Here is an 18,088-nt window from a genome sequence, read left to right on the forward strand (position 1 = left end):
TTTTACTTGATACATACGTTGTGTTCCTTTTATAAGGTTTTTGGTAGCTAAGTCTTTGTTGTTCCAAGTTCACGTGGTAGTTGAGAAATAATCTCAACTACGGTATCTCAAATATTCAAATTCTGATATTTTGAGATTTGAATCCCTCTTTATGAGCTATTACGATGGATAGCTGTTGTCATTCATCTAACAACTTATTTGAATGAGATTTAGTTGAGTGTGACCCCTAATGAGATTTTATCCCCAACAATAGCCATCGCCACATACTACTTGTAAAAATGGGAAAGCAATTATTGGTGGCCTTTCTTGCTAGGTGACACATAAATAGGTAGGATACAAGTCTAAGAACTAATTTGAGAGATCAGTACTGGATTTTGTAGGCTATAAAATCAAGCTTTCTAGGACTTTGATGATCCTGTAACTTACCTAGCAGAAGACAAATAGATGGAAACAAAAGAACTGCAATTAGGTTAGAAGAAAACCATCGACGGAGTTTTGAGAGAAAAGGAGACACGGTTGCGTTAGAAAGAGATGTGAGTTAATATAATTAAAACCAGTTTCAGCCGTTAAAGTTAATTAAAGCTCACATGTGAGAGGTACATGTTTGAGAATACTTGACAACCTATAGACCGGTTTGTAACTAATTTTTATCCTTTTTTTTTTTTTTTTATTGGTAAGTTCCACGTGCACCCGGTAGGACCTCACCCTCCAACTTGCTATAGAAAGAGAAAGTTACCATTTGAGCTAAAGCTCATTGGGCAGATAGACCTACTTGCTTGTAACAAGATTCAAAAACCTTGATACGATAATTTATCTGATGTGTCATTATTGTCTCAAACATTTAATAATATGAACGATAAATTTAATCACTTAACCAATATGAGTGGAAAGAACTTGGATTTCCTGTAAACCACCTTCAACTATTTCCGAGTGAGCAATGCTATTTTGAATCAAGTTGGGATGCATGTGCTTCCCATGGCAATGCTTTTAACTTCAACCAATCTTGCAATTAATCAGGTGCTTGAACATGCATTTTTGTTTCGGTGTTTCCATGCCCAAACCAGTCGGCCATTTCGTCATCATCAGATTCAGGGAAATCCCGCGTCCTTGGAAAATGTGCATACCTGAATTCATCATCTTCTGGCCTTGTCCTTATGGTGCCTTTGCTCCTCTCTTGCATCTCCAACTTCCATCTTTCTCTCCTTTGTTCATTTTGAGACAAATCAGACTTCCCCCTAGCAATGGGGAAATCTAAAAATCCAGAATCTTCATCCCATGAGCTTGAGCGAGCATAATCATCACTATCCTCCACAAATCTCCACATATTTGAATCTTTATATCGACTTTTTCTATTCTGTCCAACAGATGGCTCGTCATTAATATCAGTCACTTCCCTCATGTTATGGTAGCCTCCATTTTCATGTCGAGGTTGAGCGGAGGCATCTGAAGTATTTGATGCTTTTTGTCGTCTGTAGTCGCATTTCAAGCACACCATGTTTTTTCTGAAGTTGATGTAGTTACACCTATACAAACACAGATCGCTTACCAAATTCAAAACAATTTAAAGAGCAAACAGGAATTATTTCAAAGTGTAGAATTGAGTTCAAAGAACGAAAAAAAAAAAATAAGATTGGATTAGGAAGAGAACTTACGAGTCGCATTCCCACTCCCCTGGATTAAGTTGCCTCTTTGGAGGCTTCTCCTTGCATTGCAAGCATCTTGTATTCTTTGCAAAATTTAAGAAATTGCATCTGTTAAAATTCCAAGTCTCCATTAGAAACAGAACCGTAACTAGTAGTGCAAAGTTCAAATGATCTGAAAAGCAACATGCGACTAAAGCCATTACTTGTCGCATATCCAATCCCCCTTCTTTAATGGAAGATGATTTTGATCCTCACATAGTTGCCGTAGTCTTTCTTGGAATAAACCATCACACCGCAAGCACTTGACATTTTTGGCAAAATTGAGAAAGTTGCACCTACAAGGAAAAAAAAAAGGGTAACTCACTAATTAAAACATAGCAAGATCTAATATTTTAAAATCACTACAAGACCAGCAGTCAAATTACTTGGGACAAAGCCAGTCCCCTGGCTTCATTGGGACATTTATATGGCCTTTTTCTGGTGGACTGGAATGGTCTTGTGCTGATGCAACCCTTTTCAAGGGCTTAGCCTTTTGGAGATTGGAGTCAAGTTGCTTGGAGCTACACTCAACCATTTCTTTCAGCAGCCTTTTCACTGATTCTTTAACCAATTTGTTTAATAATGGTTTGTTCTCCAATGTACCAGTGATTGGATCAAGCCCATATGTTAACAAGATACGCATGACATCCACAGTCCGCCCACCTTCTTCTTGACGTGGCTTCACATACGCCCTGTCGCACTCTCCCCTTAAATTGCAAGAGCTGCAAACCTACTAAAATTTCCTTTCATATTAGATCTCAGATAAGCATAAGTTAGATTCCGATATATTGAATAGCTCAAAAGATTATAAAATTAAAAAAATTAAAAAAAATAAAAAAGAAAGTAAAAAACAATATTGATTTTATCAAATTAATCAACTTAGAGGTAAATACTGGGAACAGCTGAGGACATACATTTCCCTCATCAATACCAACATGCGCCCTCAATCGCTTTCCTGAGTTGACAACTTTCCTATCTATGCTTGGGCATCCAGATCCTGCAATGACATGGATATCTTTCCTTGACAAGAACCTGACAACACAGGCATTTAGAACACATTTAGGATAGGAATCAGTAAATGAACATCCCACCTGCAAAAAGGCAAGAAATAGGCTGTTCACTTCTACATACTAGTTTCTTTTCTTTCTTTTTTCTTTGGCAACTTTTGCTTTTACAGATGTTTCGAATATGGCCAGTAGAAGACCCATGTGAGAGTCTAGAAATGGGAAATTCAGCAGATATGAAATTTTCACCTTAAATATCGCACATACACAGAATTTTTCTCGAGTCTAGGTTCATATGATCTTGAATACTTATTTCAAGCTATCTGATTTTCCAGATAGGACCCCTGTACCTATCTTAAAATAAAAGGAATAAGGCTTCAATAATAGTTTGTTTCTGTTTATACCAGGTACGAAAAAGAGTCTCCTGCTATTAGCTTCCCCCCCCCCCCCCCCCCCCCCCCCCAACAAATAATAACCTGTTCCTTTTAGCATAGGAACTTTTGTGATGTCGTGTCCTACAGAAAATAATATTAAGGGAAATAATGTCACGACACCCTCATGCTTTCCTACTTTTTTACATTAAGACCCTAGTTTTCAATTTAATGAAATTGAGCATGTGCTTTGAATATTTGTAAATTGAGACTTCCGTTAGTATTTTCCATCAAATAGATAATAGAAACGACATGCGCTTTTTTTTTTTCTTTTATATATATATATATATATAAAAAAAACTGAAGACATGGTTTTTTTTTTTTTTTTTAATATATATAAGTAAATCAAATTTATTAAAACCGCAAGGGGTGCAACCCGAACATACATTAGGTATACAAGAGAAAACACCCAACAAGATCAAGAAGGAAAAACAGTACAAAAATTTACAGAGTTAGGGGCATAAAAAATGACGTTAACGGAGATCCACTCGAAAATGGATTTAAGGAAGCAAAGCTGTAAATCCGAGGTCGTCTTCTCACAATCCACGAAACTTTGATCATTCATTTCTTTGCAAATGCATAAGAGGGGATTACATTCCAAACAACATTAAGATCCTTCCAACTAAACCTTCTTTTCCAACACATCAAGAGCTCCACCACCCCCCTCGCCATAACCCATTCTACTCCAAACATCATAAGGACCAAATTCCACAAGTCTCTCGCAATATCACAGTGAAGAAGGAGGCGATCCGTAGTTTCCCCACCCTTTTTTCCTAAAGATGCTGTCCCAATCATGCACCAGTCTGACAATGCTCATGTCTCAAATCACCTTGTCATTGTGAGCAAACATGTGATCAGCCATGAGAGCATCCTTATCCCTTACAATGCAAAAAATCTCCAGAAACGAGTCCTTCAGAGGATGATCCCCACACCAAGTGTCGTCCCAAACCTGGGTCCAAGATCCATCACCCACCTCAATAGTGACAAAACTAGAGAAGGTATCCTAGCCTCTCCTAATATGTTTCCATAAACTCACCCCATGAGGCTAGATGATAGTTTTAGAGCACCATCTAACCACCAAACTTCCATATTTTTTTTTATCCACAATCTATCACCAAAAGGCCTCTCTTCACAGCATATCTCCAAAGCAACTTTCCCAACAAAGCCTCATAGAATGTGAGCAAACTCTTATTCCCCAAACCTCCAAGATTAATGGGGACAAACCTTCTTCCAATTAATAAGATGGAACTTGGACTCCTTATTCAAGCCACCCCACAAGAAATCATTCTGTAATTTTTCTATATGATTAGCAGCCCCGTTGTTTCCACACCGCTAATCTTCTCTCCATCTTCTCAATAATTGTATCCCAAATAAATTTAGCCTTTAAAGGAGCACCTAGAGGGAGGCCCAAGTATTTCAGGGGCAAAGACGAAGCCCTACAACCTAGGATACTAGCCAAGGCATTCGATTCAGCAAATAACCAATAGGAAGCAATTCAGATTTAGCTGAAATAATCTTCAACCTTGAAATGGCTTCAAAGCAAGGCAAAACACATATTAGATACCAAAGATTATCCGGAGTAACTCCACAGAAAATAAGGGTATTGTCTACAAAAAGAAGATAAGAGACAAATAAAGTATCCTCATTCCTAGCCCCCACCGAAAAACCAGAAATAAAAACCTCGGTCACAACGGCGACCATCATCCTACTCAAAACTTCCATAACAATCACAAAGAGGAGGGAGATAAAGGATCACCCTGTCTCAAACCACAAGAGACATTGAAGAAGCCACTAGGAGTATTATTAATCAGAATAGAGAACCGAACAGTGGAAATGCAGTATTTAATCCAACTCCGTCATTTCTCCCCAAAACCGCATTTCTTAATATGTATAACAAAAAGTCCCAGCTAACATTGCCATAAGATTTTTCCAAGTCTAATTTACATAAAACTCCTAGCTCACCCGATTTGAGACAACTATCTGTGCATTCATTGGTGATAAGAACAGAATCTAAAATCTAACGACCTCTAATAAAAGCATTCTGAGTCATCGAGATGATATGCTCTAAAACAGTTTTCAATCTATTAGCCAATATCTTTTGCAATAATCTTATAAATGTTGCTAATCAAGCTGATTGGGCGAAAAGTCTTTAATCTCTAAAAGCCCCCACTTTCTTGGGAAAAAGGGAACTGAAGGTTGCATTCAAAATTTAAACAAATTTGCCACCCTCGTGGAACTCAAGAAACACCTTCATAACATCTTTGATAGCATCCCAACAAGACTGGAAGAAAGCCATAGTAAAACCATCCGAATCAAGAACCTTATCCCCATTCAACTCTTTAACCACTTCGAATACCTCCCTTTCCTCGAAAGCTCGCCCCACCCAAACTGCTTCCTCCTCACTAATAGAGTGGAAAGTAAGACCATCCAAATCTAGCCGCTAATTTTTCGTTCTCTATAAAGAGTTGCGTGAAAAATTGGACGATATGATCATTAACCTCATCTAGACTAGAAGAGATGTCATCATTGATAGCCAAATTCTCTTTCATGTTGCATTTTCTATTAGAGTTCACCATTAAGAACTTGGTATTTTTATCCCTCTCTCTTAACTACAATGCCCTCAACTTCTGCCTCCAGCTCACTTCCTCCAAAAGAATAGCCTTCCTCCAGCTTAACTGTAACCTTATCCATCCTCAATTTTTCCTCACTAGAAAGCAGTCTTTATTCTTCAATTCAATCCATCCCATTTAAATCATCAAGAAGATCCTTTTTATTCTTCTCCACATTACCAAACTCTATTCATTGCATGTTTTTCAGTTAAACTTTCAAAGCTTTTAATTTTTCAGCCAAAACAAAGCTAAGACCGCCATGAAAGCAATAGGAAGACCACTAGTGCCTCACCTTTTCCACAAAGCCATATGTTTTTAGCCACATGTTCTCAAATTTAAAATAACTTCTGCCCCTCTAAAAATTGCCACAATCAAGAAGAATGTGGAAATGATTGAGAGAACTCTAGGTAATTTGCTCTGGACAACATTGGGAAAATGATCCTCCCATTCAGGAGAGTTGAGAAACTTCTCGATTCTAGACCATGAAGGCAAATTCCGATTGTGAGACCATGTGAAATTCTCACCTTGGAGGGGGATATCCATAAGACCCTACTCAAAGATAATGAAAACTCACCCATAGCGAAAAGAATGGGAGTGGATGAACGGGGCATGCCAAGTTGATATACCAAAATGCTCGAAAATGGATCGTCTATTATGTATTTTTGTACCCATAAATATGAAAAATCCTTTATTCATCTGTCCAACAATGTTTTTTCCTTAAAATCCCTAGAACTTACAACTGATCCCCTACTTTAACTATGTTTCCTTTACCTTCCATTTCATTAATTAGAAAGGAAAGGAAGATTCTCTAAAATGATGATTAAAGGAGAACTAAAATTGCTAACCAATAAAAGCCATTAAGCAGTATCCTTGCTGTTGTTCTTCCAATAACCAAAAGAAGCCAATAGAATGAGTCTAAATTCCTCCTTAATTTCAAGAAATAATAGTCTATATAAAATATCAATATATATTTCATATTGCTCAACACTCATATTTTGCTTCCACATTTCATACGCTTTAACTATCATAATCTTGCTCCTAGAAATCTACTTTCTGACTATCTTTTAGTTCTTAACAGCTTAGTCAGCAACCCAGTTTCAATTAATCATACTTCATAGGCTTGAAAAACATATGCAAGAGTGTCTTTTAGATTCATTTTTATCTCCCATCCATACAAGGACAAAACTGAATCCTCGAGACATTCAATATCCTTCCTTTACACCCTAGAGAAGAATGAAGTGTATATTAGCGTAGCACGGATCACATTCAATATCCTTCATATAGAATGCCTTATTTTGAATTGTCACTGAGTACTATGATTATGCTTAATTCATTACATCATTCTATAGGCCGAAAGTGACACCTTTCCCCTGATCGTATCAACATATTTTCTCAAGGTAATAGGTAGCACTCCACATATATGCCAATATGGTGTTACTGGGCTTTCCCTCCATAGTCATCAATTAAAATTTTTGGTCTCAAGATACTCACTTATGTTGCTAGTAATGTAGACATTTCAAGCCTAAAACATCTCAGCAACCAAAAACACCTATGAAAACTGTATTCTAAGGCCCTTTCTAACTACAATGAGTGTAACATCTCGGTTACACATTGGAAAGATGAGTAGCCACATTAAGTGAGTGGTTTATAAAGATACTCATGGGTGCTAAGTCTAACATTGTTTACTTACTAGGTGAAACAAGGCTTTATAAATGATTTTAGGGAAGCTTCAAATTGACTAGTGCTTTTAGGGTGATAATGCAGATGTGGCTAACGTTTTCCCTAGGTCATTATAAATGGTATCAGAGTCAGGTTGTAATGCTATATGGTACTAGAAGATTGCATGATATGGCCCTGACAGGGAAGTCAATGATTTAAGGGGGTGAAATTGTAATACTCCGGTTCCACATCGGGAAGATGAGTAGCCCACATAGAGTAAGTGATTTATAAATACAGTCATAGGTGCTAAGTCTCACATTGCTTACCTACTAGGTGAAACTCGACTTTATAAGTGATTCTAAGGCAGCTCCAAATTAACTAATCATGTTGGGGTGATAGCAGATGTAACTAGCGCTTTCTCTAGGTCGTTACAATGAGTCCAAAAGGATCGTGAATGCGATGGACTTTGGTGAGACCACATTAACTTCTAAAAGCAGCGATTTCTATGGCTTTCTTCAGTCCAGCAGGCCCTCGCAAATTAAGATTAGCAAATTATGAAGCTATTTGTTCATTACAAGACAATCAAGCACAAACTTGTAAATTTGTAATAATTGCTCTCTAAATAGTAATACATTATCATAACCTATTCAATAACTATGCCCACAAAGTGAGCTTGCAAAGCATAACTTAAATAACATGTATCTCATATAACTCCAAAATCAAACAGGTTGCATGCAGACTTGGACCCGGATAAAAAACTAGTACACAATTCTCAAAAACCAATACTTTAACCCAAAAAATAAACCAAGCCTAAAACCCCAACAAGTATAGACAAATTAAATCTAAACGAAAACACAATTCACAAAGCATAAATTAATCAAATTCTTAAACTTTAGCCTTAAACCCGCATTACCTTATAAGGTCATACCGATCCCGTGCGAAATTAAGGCACGCGGTCCGGATATGGTTCGATCCCTTGGCACCCAGTTCGCTATTTCTAAATGGGTATCCATCGCCTTCGATGTAACCTCTCTTCAACAAGCATTCCATCAAGTCCACCCACTCAGGCCACGGGTGCGAAATCTGAATCGTCGTTCTCTCAGCCACCGTAGGGCAGGTCACATCGGAGGAATCATCGGTTTCTGGTGCTGGTTGGGTTATTTTCTTTGTGGGTTGCGAATACTGAAGCTCTTCAACTTCGTTTACAATGAAATCTAACTTGGATTTGAGACCTGGGGTTTTGGTGGAAGTGTGAAAGAGTAAACTAGGTGAGAGAATTCTGGAGTCTCGGATGCGGTTCCTAATGGGGGAATAGAGGCGTCCATGACTGACTTGGAAGAGTTTGTGCATTGGACTAAGATTGAGAATGTGATTTTGGCGGGGAACTCACGGATGTACGTACCGTTTGTGTGGAACTCAATTGTTCCGAGGTTTTAACGGTTTAGTTTTGGGTGGTAAAACAGCACTAGCAGTGTAGGAGTACTGTAGGTTGTGTCCGAGGCCGCGAGTTGTTTGTTAAGATGAAACCATTTTACAACTCTTGTCTAATTTTGTTTATGTGGCATTTTATTTTTTTTTTTTATTTTTTTTTTTACAAAAAAAAAAAAAAGATTAAATTATTGTGGGAGAAAATGTTAGGTCATTTTTTTGAAAAAATAAAATAAAAATAAATTGTTACGTAAGTAAAGTTGGATAAAAATTGTGTCAAGAATTGTACGACCATTATTTCTTATTTGTAAAATGAGGTAAGTGTATGGTCCAGACTAGGATAGCATAGACGGAGGTGGGGCACTCGGGAGTGGCTCTTGTATCGTTTGAGATTGTGTTTTTTAAAAAATGAAATTTAAAAATGTATCTGGTGTGTTTTTAGAAACGCAAGATTTTAAAAATTAAACTATATTTTTAAATGCCAAATTATAATTTTACCAATCACTTAATTATGTTTTTAAAAATTACGTTATCAAATTGTACATTTTTAAATTGCACGTTTTAAAATCACAAAACTAAACAGACCCTCATTCTCATTTTTTAACCGGGAGGAGGCTATGTTTTAGCCCAAAAAAAATAAAAATAAAAATTGTAAATATTAGAAAAACCATTTTGAAGACAAATCGTTACGCTAACAACCTTTAACGAGAGATAACCTTCTTCCTCCTCATGAGAGCCACGTAGCAATGGCTTCCTCGCTCACCACCTCTTTATCTTACTCGCTTTGTGGCAACAACACTGCATTTCTTAAGACGTTTATTTGCTCTCTCCTCTCTCCTCTATTCTATGGTTTAGTCCAGTTAAGTGTCGCCTTGGTAGGTACCAATGGTTTATAGTTTGTTTGGAACAATCATGTTTAATTGGCGGTCGCTATGAGCAAACATTATTAGTGGTGTGGATTACTCGGGTCAAATCCGGTTGGATTGTTTTTTATGGATGGTATATTGGTATGCGGAAACATTGGGGTACTGGTATTGTCCTACAAGCCCCTCGAGATACTGTCAACCCTGCTGAAAATGAGTTAAAATCTTGGATAGATTATATGAATAAAGTTACAACTAAACCATATATAATCATGTATAAATTTCCAAGTTAGCATGACTTTTGCATTTAAATGTAATACTCATTTTTTTGGAAGTTAATGGAATACGTATTCAATACTTAAGGCTCATTGCATTACCAATTTTATGGCAATTTACTTACTAAATCATGGACTTAAGCAGTTACTTTTCATTGTAGAACAGTTCGGTATTTTGCAGGTTAGCAACTTTGATGGACTTTTGGAGCGGGCTAGTATGAGAATGCCAACCAAATAACCCATTTAGTCAGGTTTGATTAGATTAGTTGGATGTGATTTACTTCATAGATATTTATTCTTGAAAGCTTTGTGTTGGAAATTGATGCTAGTTATTGTTTTATGTAAAGATATTAGAATTGTCTCATATTATTCTCTTTCCATTTTTCGCTTTTACTCAGATAGTTAGCAATGGTGTAGTAACTCCAACTAATTACCAGTTAATTAGTATGGATGTATTATGAGTAATACTCTAAGTTGATTATTTTAATTAGTCAATTTTGGTGTCGTTACAATATTTAAGACTTTTCACTTAATAAAATTTGGATCAAATGGCCTCTTTTAACATGTTTTGGACAACAACCCTTAAAATTGGTTCAATGCTTATTCCTAATGCAATTTATGAGAAATCAACTTGTCACTTAGAAGTAGTTTTACCGACACCAAAAGGACTATTGACTATTGTTTATAATCACTTTGAAAATAAAAATAACCTTTAGACATTTTTTTGGCCATAAAGTCCACATTCATGACTCATTTTAAGAATGTCTTCCACATCATTCAACATAATATGGACTCTTGGCCATCATTTTTACAAGAAATCTGTATTTTTTTTTTATTATTTATTATTTTTTTTTAAGTACATCAACAAAAAAATTACAACAAATAAAAACATAAAGTTGAGCAACCCAATAAAGAGCCCCGAATTAACCTCATCAGTAGTGGTAAACAGAAATTTAAAAAGAAATGCATCAAATAAATGACATGGTCTTATATATTATTGGTACGAAGACCAAGAAAAGTGATTGTCAATTAAGACAGATTGGTAAGGCGCACCACAAATAGTGCAGCCTAGAGGCGCAAGAAGGTTCATAAACTTCGAAAACTCCAATAACTCAATATGTAGCCCAACAAAGAAACAATTGCAATAGTATACCGTCTCTAAGGGGTAGCTCAATCGGCTGGAGACCACACATCATGAAGCGGAGGTCACTTGTTTGAATCTCTCCTCCCCCTCTTGCGTGGACATATCAAAAGAAAAAAAAAAAAAAAAAAAAAAAAAAAAAAAAAAAAAAAAAAAAAAAAAAAAATTAAAATTGCAATAGCATACCTAAAGACAAACCACTACAGCATTGGATTAAAATCACTTAATGGAGTGTGAAAATGGGTGTGAGAAATTGAGAGTACATGTTCATTATAGAAAGAAAATACGTGCAAAACCCCATAAAAGTAGCACTTTATTGACCCATAGACGTGTCTTTCAACCAAAGGGTTATGGGGCTATTCTTGGCCCAAAATCCAACGGCTAAAGATTGGTATATGCTTGTCTTGAAATCCAATAAATAATATAGTGTAAAGTCACTTTTTTACAAAATCTAGGTGGTTAATAATAGGTTTTTGTCTTGAAATACAATGGTTAAAATCATGTGACTATGGTTGATGCATGGAACTCATCTCATTAGTCCAAAATTTATTCCTATTCTCCTATATATCATGTACTAAATTATTAAATTATGCGTATCATTAGGCTTAAAATTAAATACGCCATGGACTAGAACATTAAATTAAGAAATTTCATTATCTATTATTGTTTCCTTTATAGGCTTTAATCCAATTTTTGTTTAAACTAACTAGGCCCAACATCGTTGGACCACACAACAAAGCCCAACACTTTGGACACACCCGGCCCACGTACACCCTAAGGTGAGGGTGTCACATAAGTACAAAATCAGGAAACAATATAATTAATTAATTTACAACAATTATGGTGAGCTAAGAATGAAAATGAATAAGGAATAATTTTCATAATATTCAATGGATGTTATCATGGTATCCCTAGAATATTCTAACAGAAGCAATCCCTAATTAATAGTTTTCTATAATAAACAGTTTTCTAATTGACTTTTTTGTTTTTGTTACTTGTTAGCCACGTATTTCTCTTTCAAAACTAAGTAGTTCTTTTTATGGTTTTCCCTTCAATTATTGCATCCATGAATCCCAATTGAAGTACTTTTTTTTTTTTATTTCATAAATAGGCAGAATATTCTATTATTTGTATTATAAGATAATTCCGTACACTGGCCGCCCTTTAGCTCATCTTCTTCTTGATAACTGGACGGCCCCTACAATAATTGTGAAAAGTCCATAGACCCGTTGACACTCTCAAAAGATGCCTTGAGAGATGAGTGGACACTATGACTTATAAGGTACCCAAGTGAATGAAATCTTAATAATGTGTAACACTTTAATACGCCCCCTCACATGTAGCAACTAATGACTAAACACGTACACAACAACATAAGGAAAAGACCTATCATCGCAAGTAATCTGTGGCTCTGATACCATGTGAAAAGTCTATGGACCCATTAACACTCTCAAAAAATGTCTTGAAAGAAGAGGGGACACAATGACTTATAAAATGCCTAAATGAAAAAAAAAAATAAAAAATAAAAAAATAAAATAAAATAATCATAGCGATATGAGACACTTTACCAATAACGATTATATGGCTTTGCCACTAATTGAGTTTATACTTATACTTAAATTTCAGTTATTGGTCATCTCTGTAGATGAATCAAGGCTAAAGAATACAAAGCAGATTGCAGATGATCACTTAATTAAGTTAGTGGGGGTTAGTGGGGGAAAGCCACAGGGAGATGAGGCAGGAAAAGAAGAAACCCAATTTTTCCAGTTTGAAATGATAAGATCGAAAGAAAAATGATAAAAATGACAAAAAACAAGTAAACGTGCTGTATTTAAACTGTAAAGTATGATATATATCCTCATGTGCTAGAATCCTAGATTTTAAAGCTAACAATGACAGGCCAGGAAATAAAATAAAGGTAAATTAGTAAACTATTTTGAAGTGGATGATGTAGCAGCCAAATTATGACCCTCCGGTGGGCAACTTTTAAGAGAATGACAGGTAATATTAGGGATCATCTTCCTTTTTTTTTTTCTTTTTTTTTTTTTCTTTCTTTTAAATTAACGTGCCTTTCAAATTATCATTTTATTTGTGGTTAAGTTAAATTTAATGGTAATTTTAAAAATTACATAAATTTTAAAAAGATTTTTTTTAAAAAAATAAAGTAAAAAAATAGTTCCTAACTGTACTCGAAAATGGCATTCTTAATCAAAATTCTAGAAAGTTTTTATATATACTAATCCAGCTCTTGGGGCAGGACAAGCTTCCCATGTGGGTCATAATTAACATCATAGTCCGGCTGTTCACTATGCATGCGATGGAAGAAACGACATGATAAGAGACTTTTTCTGTGTGTCTGGTCGTGTATCATGTGCGTCACGTTAAACACTGTTTGCATCTTTATATATATATACTTTCTGATTCAAAGATTCGGTGCAATTTCAATTAAGGCTCGTTTCGTTTGTTTTAGTGTAAAACATTTTTTAAAAATTGTTTTTCTTATTTTTTTATTGTTTGGTACGATTGAAAATTTTGGTTAAACCTAAAGCTTTTTCGGTTCACTAGAAAAACCTTCTTTAAGTTATGTAAAAATCGTTTCCATTTTTTTATTTCCATAAATTATACCGAGTTTGAGCTTCTCATTCTCGACCTATAATATCTAACTTTTTCTTGCACGCACTTTTTCTCATAGTCTATTCGCCGCCTCCTAAACCGGCCAACCCAATGACTCAAACAAGACCCGACATGGGATTTGTCAATAATTCCAACAATATCGAATTGAGCATAAACCTTAGGGTATCGGTATATCCAATGTACCTTATTCCCAACCCTTTATTATATATATGAAATGAGGGTTATTCGATATATCTTACTCCAAGCGGATAATCCACAAGTTGGATTATTCGTCGGTTGTCTTATAGCCTACGTTCAATGCACAATTTAACAAATTAAAGCTCTTCTTCGTCACCTAGGAGGCTACTAGAGTCTCCTTATAATTTCCACACTTCAAATTCTAGAGCTAATGATGATTACCCTCGATGTAAATAGAAGATTGATCTCCATCCCATTCACTTCTGTTGGACTAGCCAATCAATATTGATTGGATGAACGGACTAAAAGAGGTCAATTTGGTTCGATAACCAACCTCTTTTGGTCAGTCGGTTAAAAACAAGCCACCGACATCATTTTGTTCAACTATCAGTGCAAGCTAAGTACTGGCTGAGCAGGTCGATGCTCGATCTTAATGAAAACTACATAAATTGTTTTAGCATATTACTCACATAAAAAAAAAAAAAAAAACAAAACAAAAAAAACAACCCACTATGTTCAAATTTGCTAGGGCTATAGTATGTGATGGCATGCAAACCAAATATCCCAACCTAAGCCCCTGGCTTGGGAAATTGGACAGGAGAATCAACGAATATTGATCAGTAATGCTACTCTTTACATATATTAATTATTACGTATACTTATTTCATATCGATTGACATATTCATATTTTAAGATTAATGTAATAAATGATGAGTGTCAAAAATAGTACTACTCACTAATATTTATGCCAGAATAAGATGGCTAAATGAAAGAAGGCATATTGGTTAAGGACATATCAACCACTTTTTTACTTTTATGCTACGCAGGAACATATTCTCGCCCTCCATTATTTTAAAATGCTTCCAAGTTGCACGTGAAGAAAAACAAAGAAATTAAGGACCATTAGAACGCTGGTTTGACGCTATGAATAAAGCATAAATATTTGGGCAAAATGCTTTCAAGTCCAAGGTTGGGACTTGGGATCGGATAAGCTTGAGTTGCTCTCTTTGTATGATGTGATCGATGACACATCCAAAGCTGCACTCTAACAAAAAAAAAAAGTAGAGAATTTGCCAAAAGCATATAGTAGTTCAAAAGGTTAATTTGAACATGTACATCTTGTATAGGATTTGCTCGTTAAAAAATGAAATAAAGAAGAAGAAGAAGAAGAAGAAGAAGAAGTAATTGTAATCAACACTTTGTTTTAACTACGTACGTACAACCCTTGTCGGCCTAGCTAGTTATATATGTTCTTAATCAGCCGTCCCACGTTCTGGTTTTTGAAGATTAAAAGACAAATTAATATGTGGCTGCAAGGACTGTTCGATCTATGTACAAAACAATTCAATGTTGTTGTCCAAGAGTCAGAAAACAGGCGAAATAACTGCCTTCTGTTGCTGCCGTTCAACAAATATGTCCAAGGCTTCCTTCATCCACCAATGCTGACAAACTTCTCTGGCTTCGGCTGCTGCCATCTATATATAGCACAGATTTCCAACATAGATCATAATTAGGACACAGAGAAATTAACCTTAATGTGCAAGAAAAACAAAAAATCATTGATCGGCCGGCAAAAGCATACCCATAGTCTCCGGCGTACATTCTTCTCCGGCCATGGATCAAGTTGCTCCTTCACTAATAAAGGGAACATGTAGCCTTCATAACATGTGCCATGGCGTTTGCTCATGAAGCTCCATTTTCCCAATTCACACTGCCATATGCATCGTAGAAAAATCACATCATGACATGATCATATATATGAACGTACTAATTAAAACCACAAATATTATACGATCCCGTTCGCAAGAATCGTGTATTAGGTAATTGGAAAGGCTCGAATAATCGATCTTTGTAATATTAACTCAAACGAGCGACCATTCGAGCTAACCCCGGCGGGTCATAAATACAATATTGTTAAGAGACACTAATTACCTCGATGTTGCCAAGAACCCCGGCTTCTTCAAGTGACTCTCGTGAAGCTGCTTCTTCCATTGTTGATTCGTCAAGTTCCCAACCACCCTGATAAGAAAACAACGTGTTACTGAATAATCTAATTGAATGAGAAGAATAGTCGGCCGCTGAGAAAAAAGATTCTTTTTTTCTTCTTTTCCTTGAAAATGGTATAATTTAGAATAGTATGTACCTTGGGGAACGTCAATCCTTGGCCTTTCTGTGAACTGATCACAAGGACTTCCAATTCATTGCTCATGTTCCCATCACAGCCACTTTTGTATCTATAAGGTATGCATCTGCGCCAAAAGAAAACAAATATTTCCATGAGGAACAGAAAAGGAAAAAAAAAAAAAAAAAAAAAATCCCTTGCAAAAAGGTAAAGAAAAGGAAAAATAAAGCAGAAAACCACAAAAACCAAACAATTTAAGAAGAATTTAACATGGATCCATGCATGCATGCACCCATAAGTTCAATTTAAAAGGGACGGAGGCAGATGTGTGAGAGAATTAATTAAGAAGAAATTAACAAAGAAATACAATTAACATTAATTAACATCTTTTTTTTTTTTTTGATGAATAATTAACATTAACATCTTCTGAATTCTGATAAATATAATCATCAATATTGACGACTCACCCGACAACTTGGCGGCAACCCGAGTTGTTGTACCTTTGCAACTCTCTTCCCGTGCGAGAAACCAAACAAACCATCTTCCAAAGATTTTCTGAGAATCCGAAACAAAAACCCAAAAGAGAAAGGATCTTCTAATTAGTTCCGAAACAAACAAGACCCAAAGGCGTATGATTTGTTATGCCAATCAGGGACCGAGCTCCAAATATATATTTAGACACAAAAATTGATCTGGATATACATATATATAGATATATATATATATATATAGATAGATAGATAGAGAAATTGAGGCGAAGACAGGGAGGCAAAAAGGTTCTTCTGGCTTTGATGGATAACAAGTGAGATGGGGTAAGGAAAAGGTTGGCGGGCTATTTATAGAAAAAGGCAATGAAAGGACGTGTGTGCACGCATAATAATATAAAAAGGTGGGTGGGGGTACTGGTGGGGGTCTTCGCAGAGCGTCACCGCGGATGCATAATATCACTGTCGCCACTGAGCGAATGCCTTACTGGGGCGCGTCGGCGTTGGCGTCGGCGTCAACGTAGAGCATTCAAGACCGATCGATCTATATATATATATATAGAATATTAGTCAACAGAAGAGTGTTGGGGGTGGGGGGGTTCAGCTTCTGTGTCATTTCCTCAACGATGACCAACAATTGACTTTAGAAAACATCCTCACGTGTGTGTAGCATAGGTTTGCCGCTATTCACTCAAATTATTTACTCAAATTTGAAAGGAATTAGACAGAAAAAAGACTGCTTATAAAATTTATTTGACCAAATAAAAATTAAGTTTTTCAACTGCATATATTTGGTCAGGTGAGTCACATAAGTGGTCTCTCACAGTCACCTGTATAAATTCTTTACAAATAATTTGAGAGAATCATTACCTATTGTGTTTGGGCCAAGACCCTGTTATTAGCAAATCACTTTATTTTCTTCTTGAAAAAGTCAAATTCCAAAATATTTAATTTTCATATCCCATTAATAATTTTTAAACAATTTCTTTACTTTTTATATCGCGTAAATTACTTTTTAACAACTTTCTTTTACCCTTTCATACAAAAATTCAAGACTTTTGATTAATTTATATCACATTAATCACTTTTTATTATATTTTTTTTAAAAAAAAATCAAAAACTCAAATGTTTACCAAACACAGGAATCCGCGTTTCTATCCCATCAGCAGCCATGGAAATATTCTTTTTCCTCTATTTCAAGAGTTGAAATACTTAGAGGCTTATAAAAACCCACCAACGACTTTTTTTTTTTTTTTTGAAAAATAGTTTTCTTACAATTATGTGGTATAAAATATTTTCGTACTAAACACACGTAATACACGTATTGCCACATTATTTTGTACGAAAGATTCCTATTTTTCACTAGCATGTATATGATTTTTTTCTTTTCTTTTGTGTTATTGCATTGTTATCCTCGCACCTCCTAGATCTAGGGTTTGGCAATACTTGTTTACGTGTCAAAACATGTGCGTATAAAACTATACATCAATATAAAATTACGATTGATTTACGAATGTCTCGACATATAAATACGTATTGCTAAATTCTAGATTTACGAGGTGCGAGGAGAACAATTAT

At 35.6% G+C, this 18,088-nt stretch overlaps 2 protein-coding genes across 2 annotated transcripts; both read right to left on the reverse strand.

The window, feature by feature from the left end:
* Window positions 1-713: 713 nt before the first annotated feature.
* Window positions 714-8,873, reverse strand: LOC133858694 (uncharacterized). Its single transcript, XM_062294166.1, has 6 exons — window positions 8,299-8,873; window positions 2,597-2,714; window positions 2,069-2,412; window positions 1,847-1,978; window positions 1,653-1,751; window positions 714-1,523 (listed from the first exon to the last, which is right to left on the reverse strand). The coding sequence occupies exons 1-6, from the start codon at window positions 8,733-8,735 to the stop codon at window positions 1,010-1,012; spliced, it is 1,644 nt and encodes a 547-aa protein (XP_062150150.1). The 5' UTR covers window positions 8,736-8,873; the 3' UTR covers window positions 714-1,009.
* Window positions 8,874-14,972: 6,099 nt separating this feature from the next.
* LOC133858695 (nudix hydrolase 17, mitochondrial-like) lies at window positions 14,973-16,822 on the reverse strand. The gene is made up of 5 exons (XM_062294167.1): window positions 16,493-16,822; window positions 16,047-16,152; window positions 15,836-15,922; window positions 15,486-15,614; window positions 14,973-15,378 (listed from the first exon to the last, which is right to left on the reverse strand). Exons 1-5 carry the CDS (start codon window positions 16,564-16,566, stop codon window positions 15,268-15,270), a joined length of 507 nt encoding a protein of 168 aa, XP_062150151.1. The 5' UTR covers window positions 16,567-16,822; the 3' UTR covers window positions 14,973-15,267.
* Window positions 16,823-18,088: the final 1,266 nt, after the last annotated feature.

Source organism: Alnus glutinosa, chromosome 1 (genome assembly GCF_958979055.1).
Source record: "Alnus glutinosa chromosome 1, dhAlnGlut1.1, whole genome shotgun sequence".
In the NCBI taxonomy this organism is placed as follows: Eukaryota; Viridiplantae; Streptophyta; class Magnoliopsida; order Fagales; family Betulaceae; genus Alnus; species Alnus glutinosa.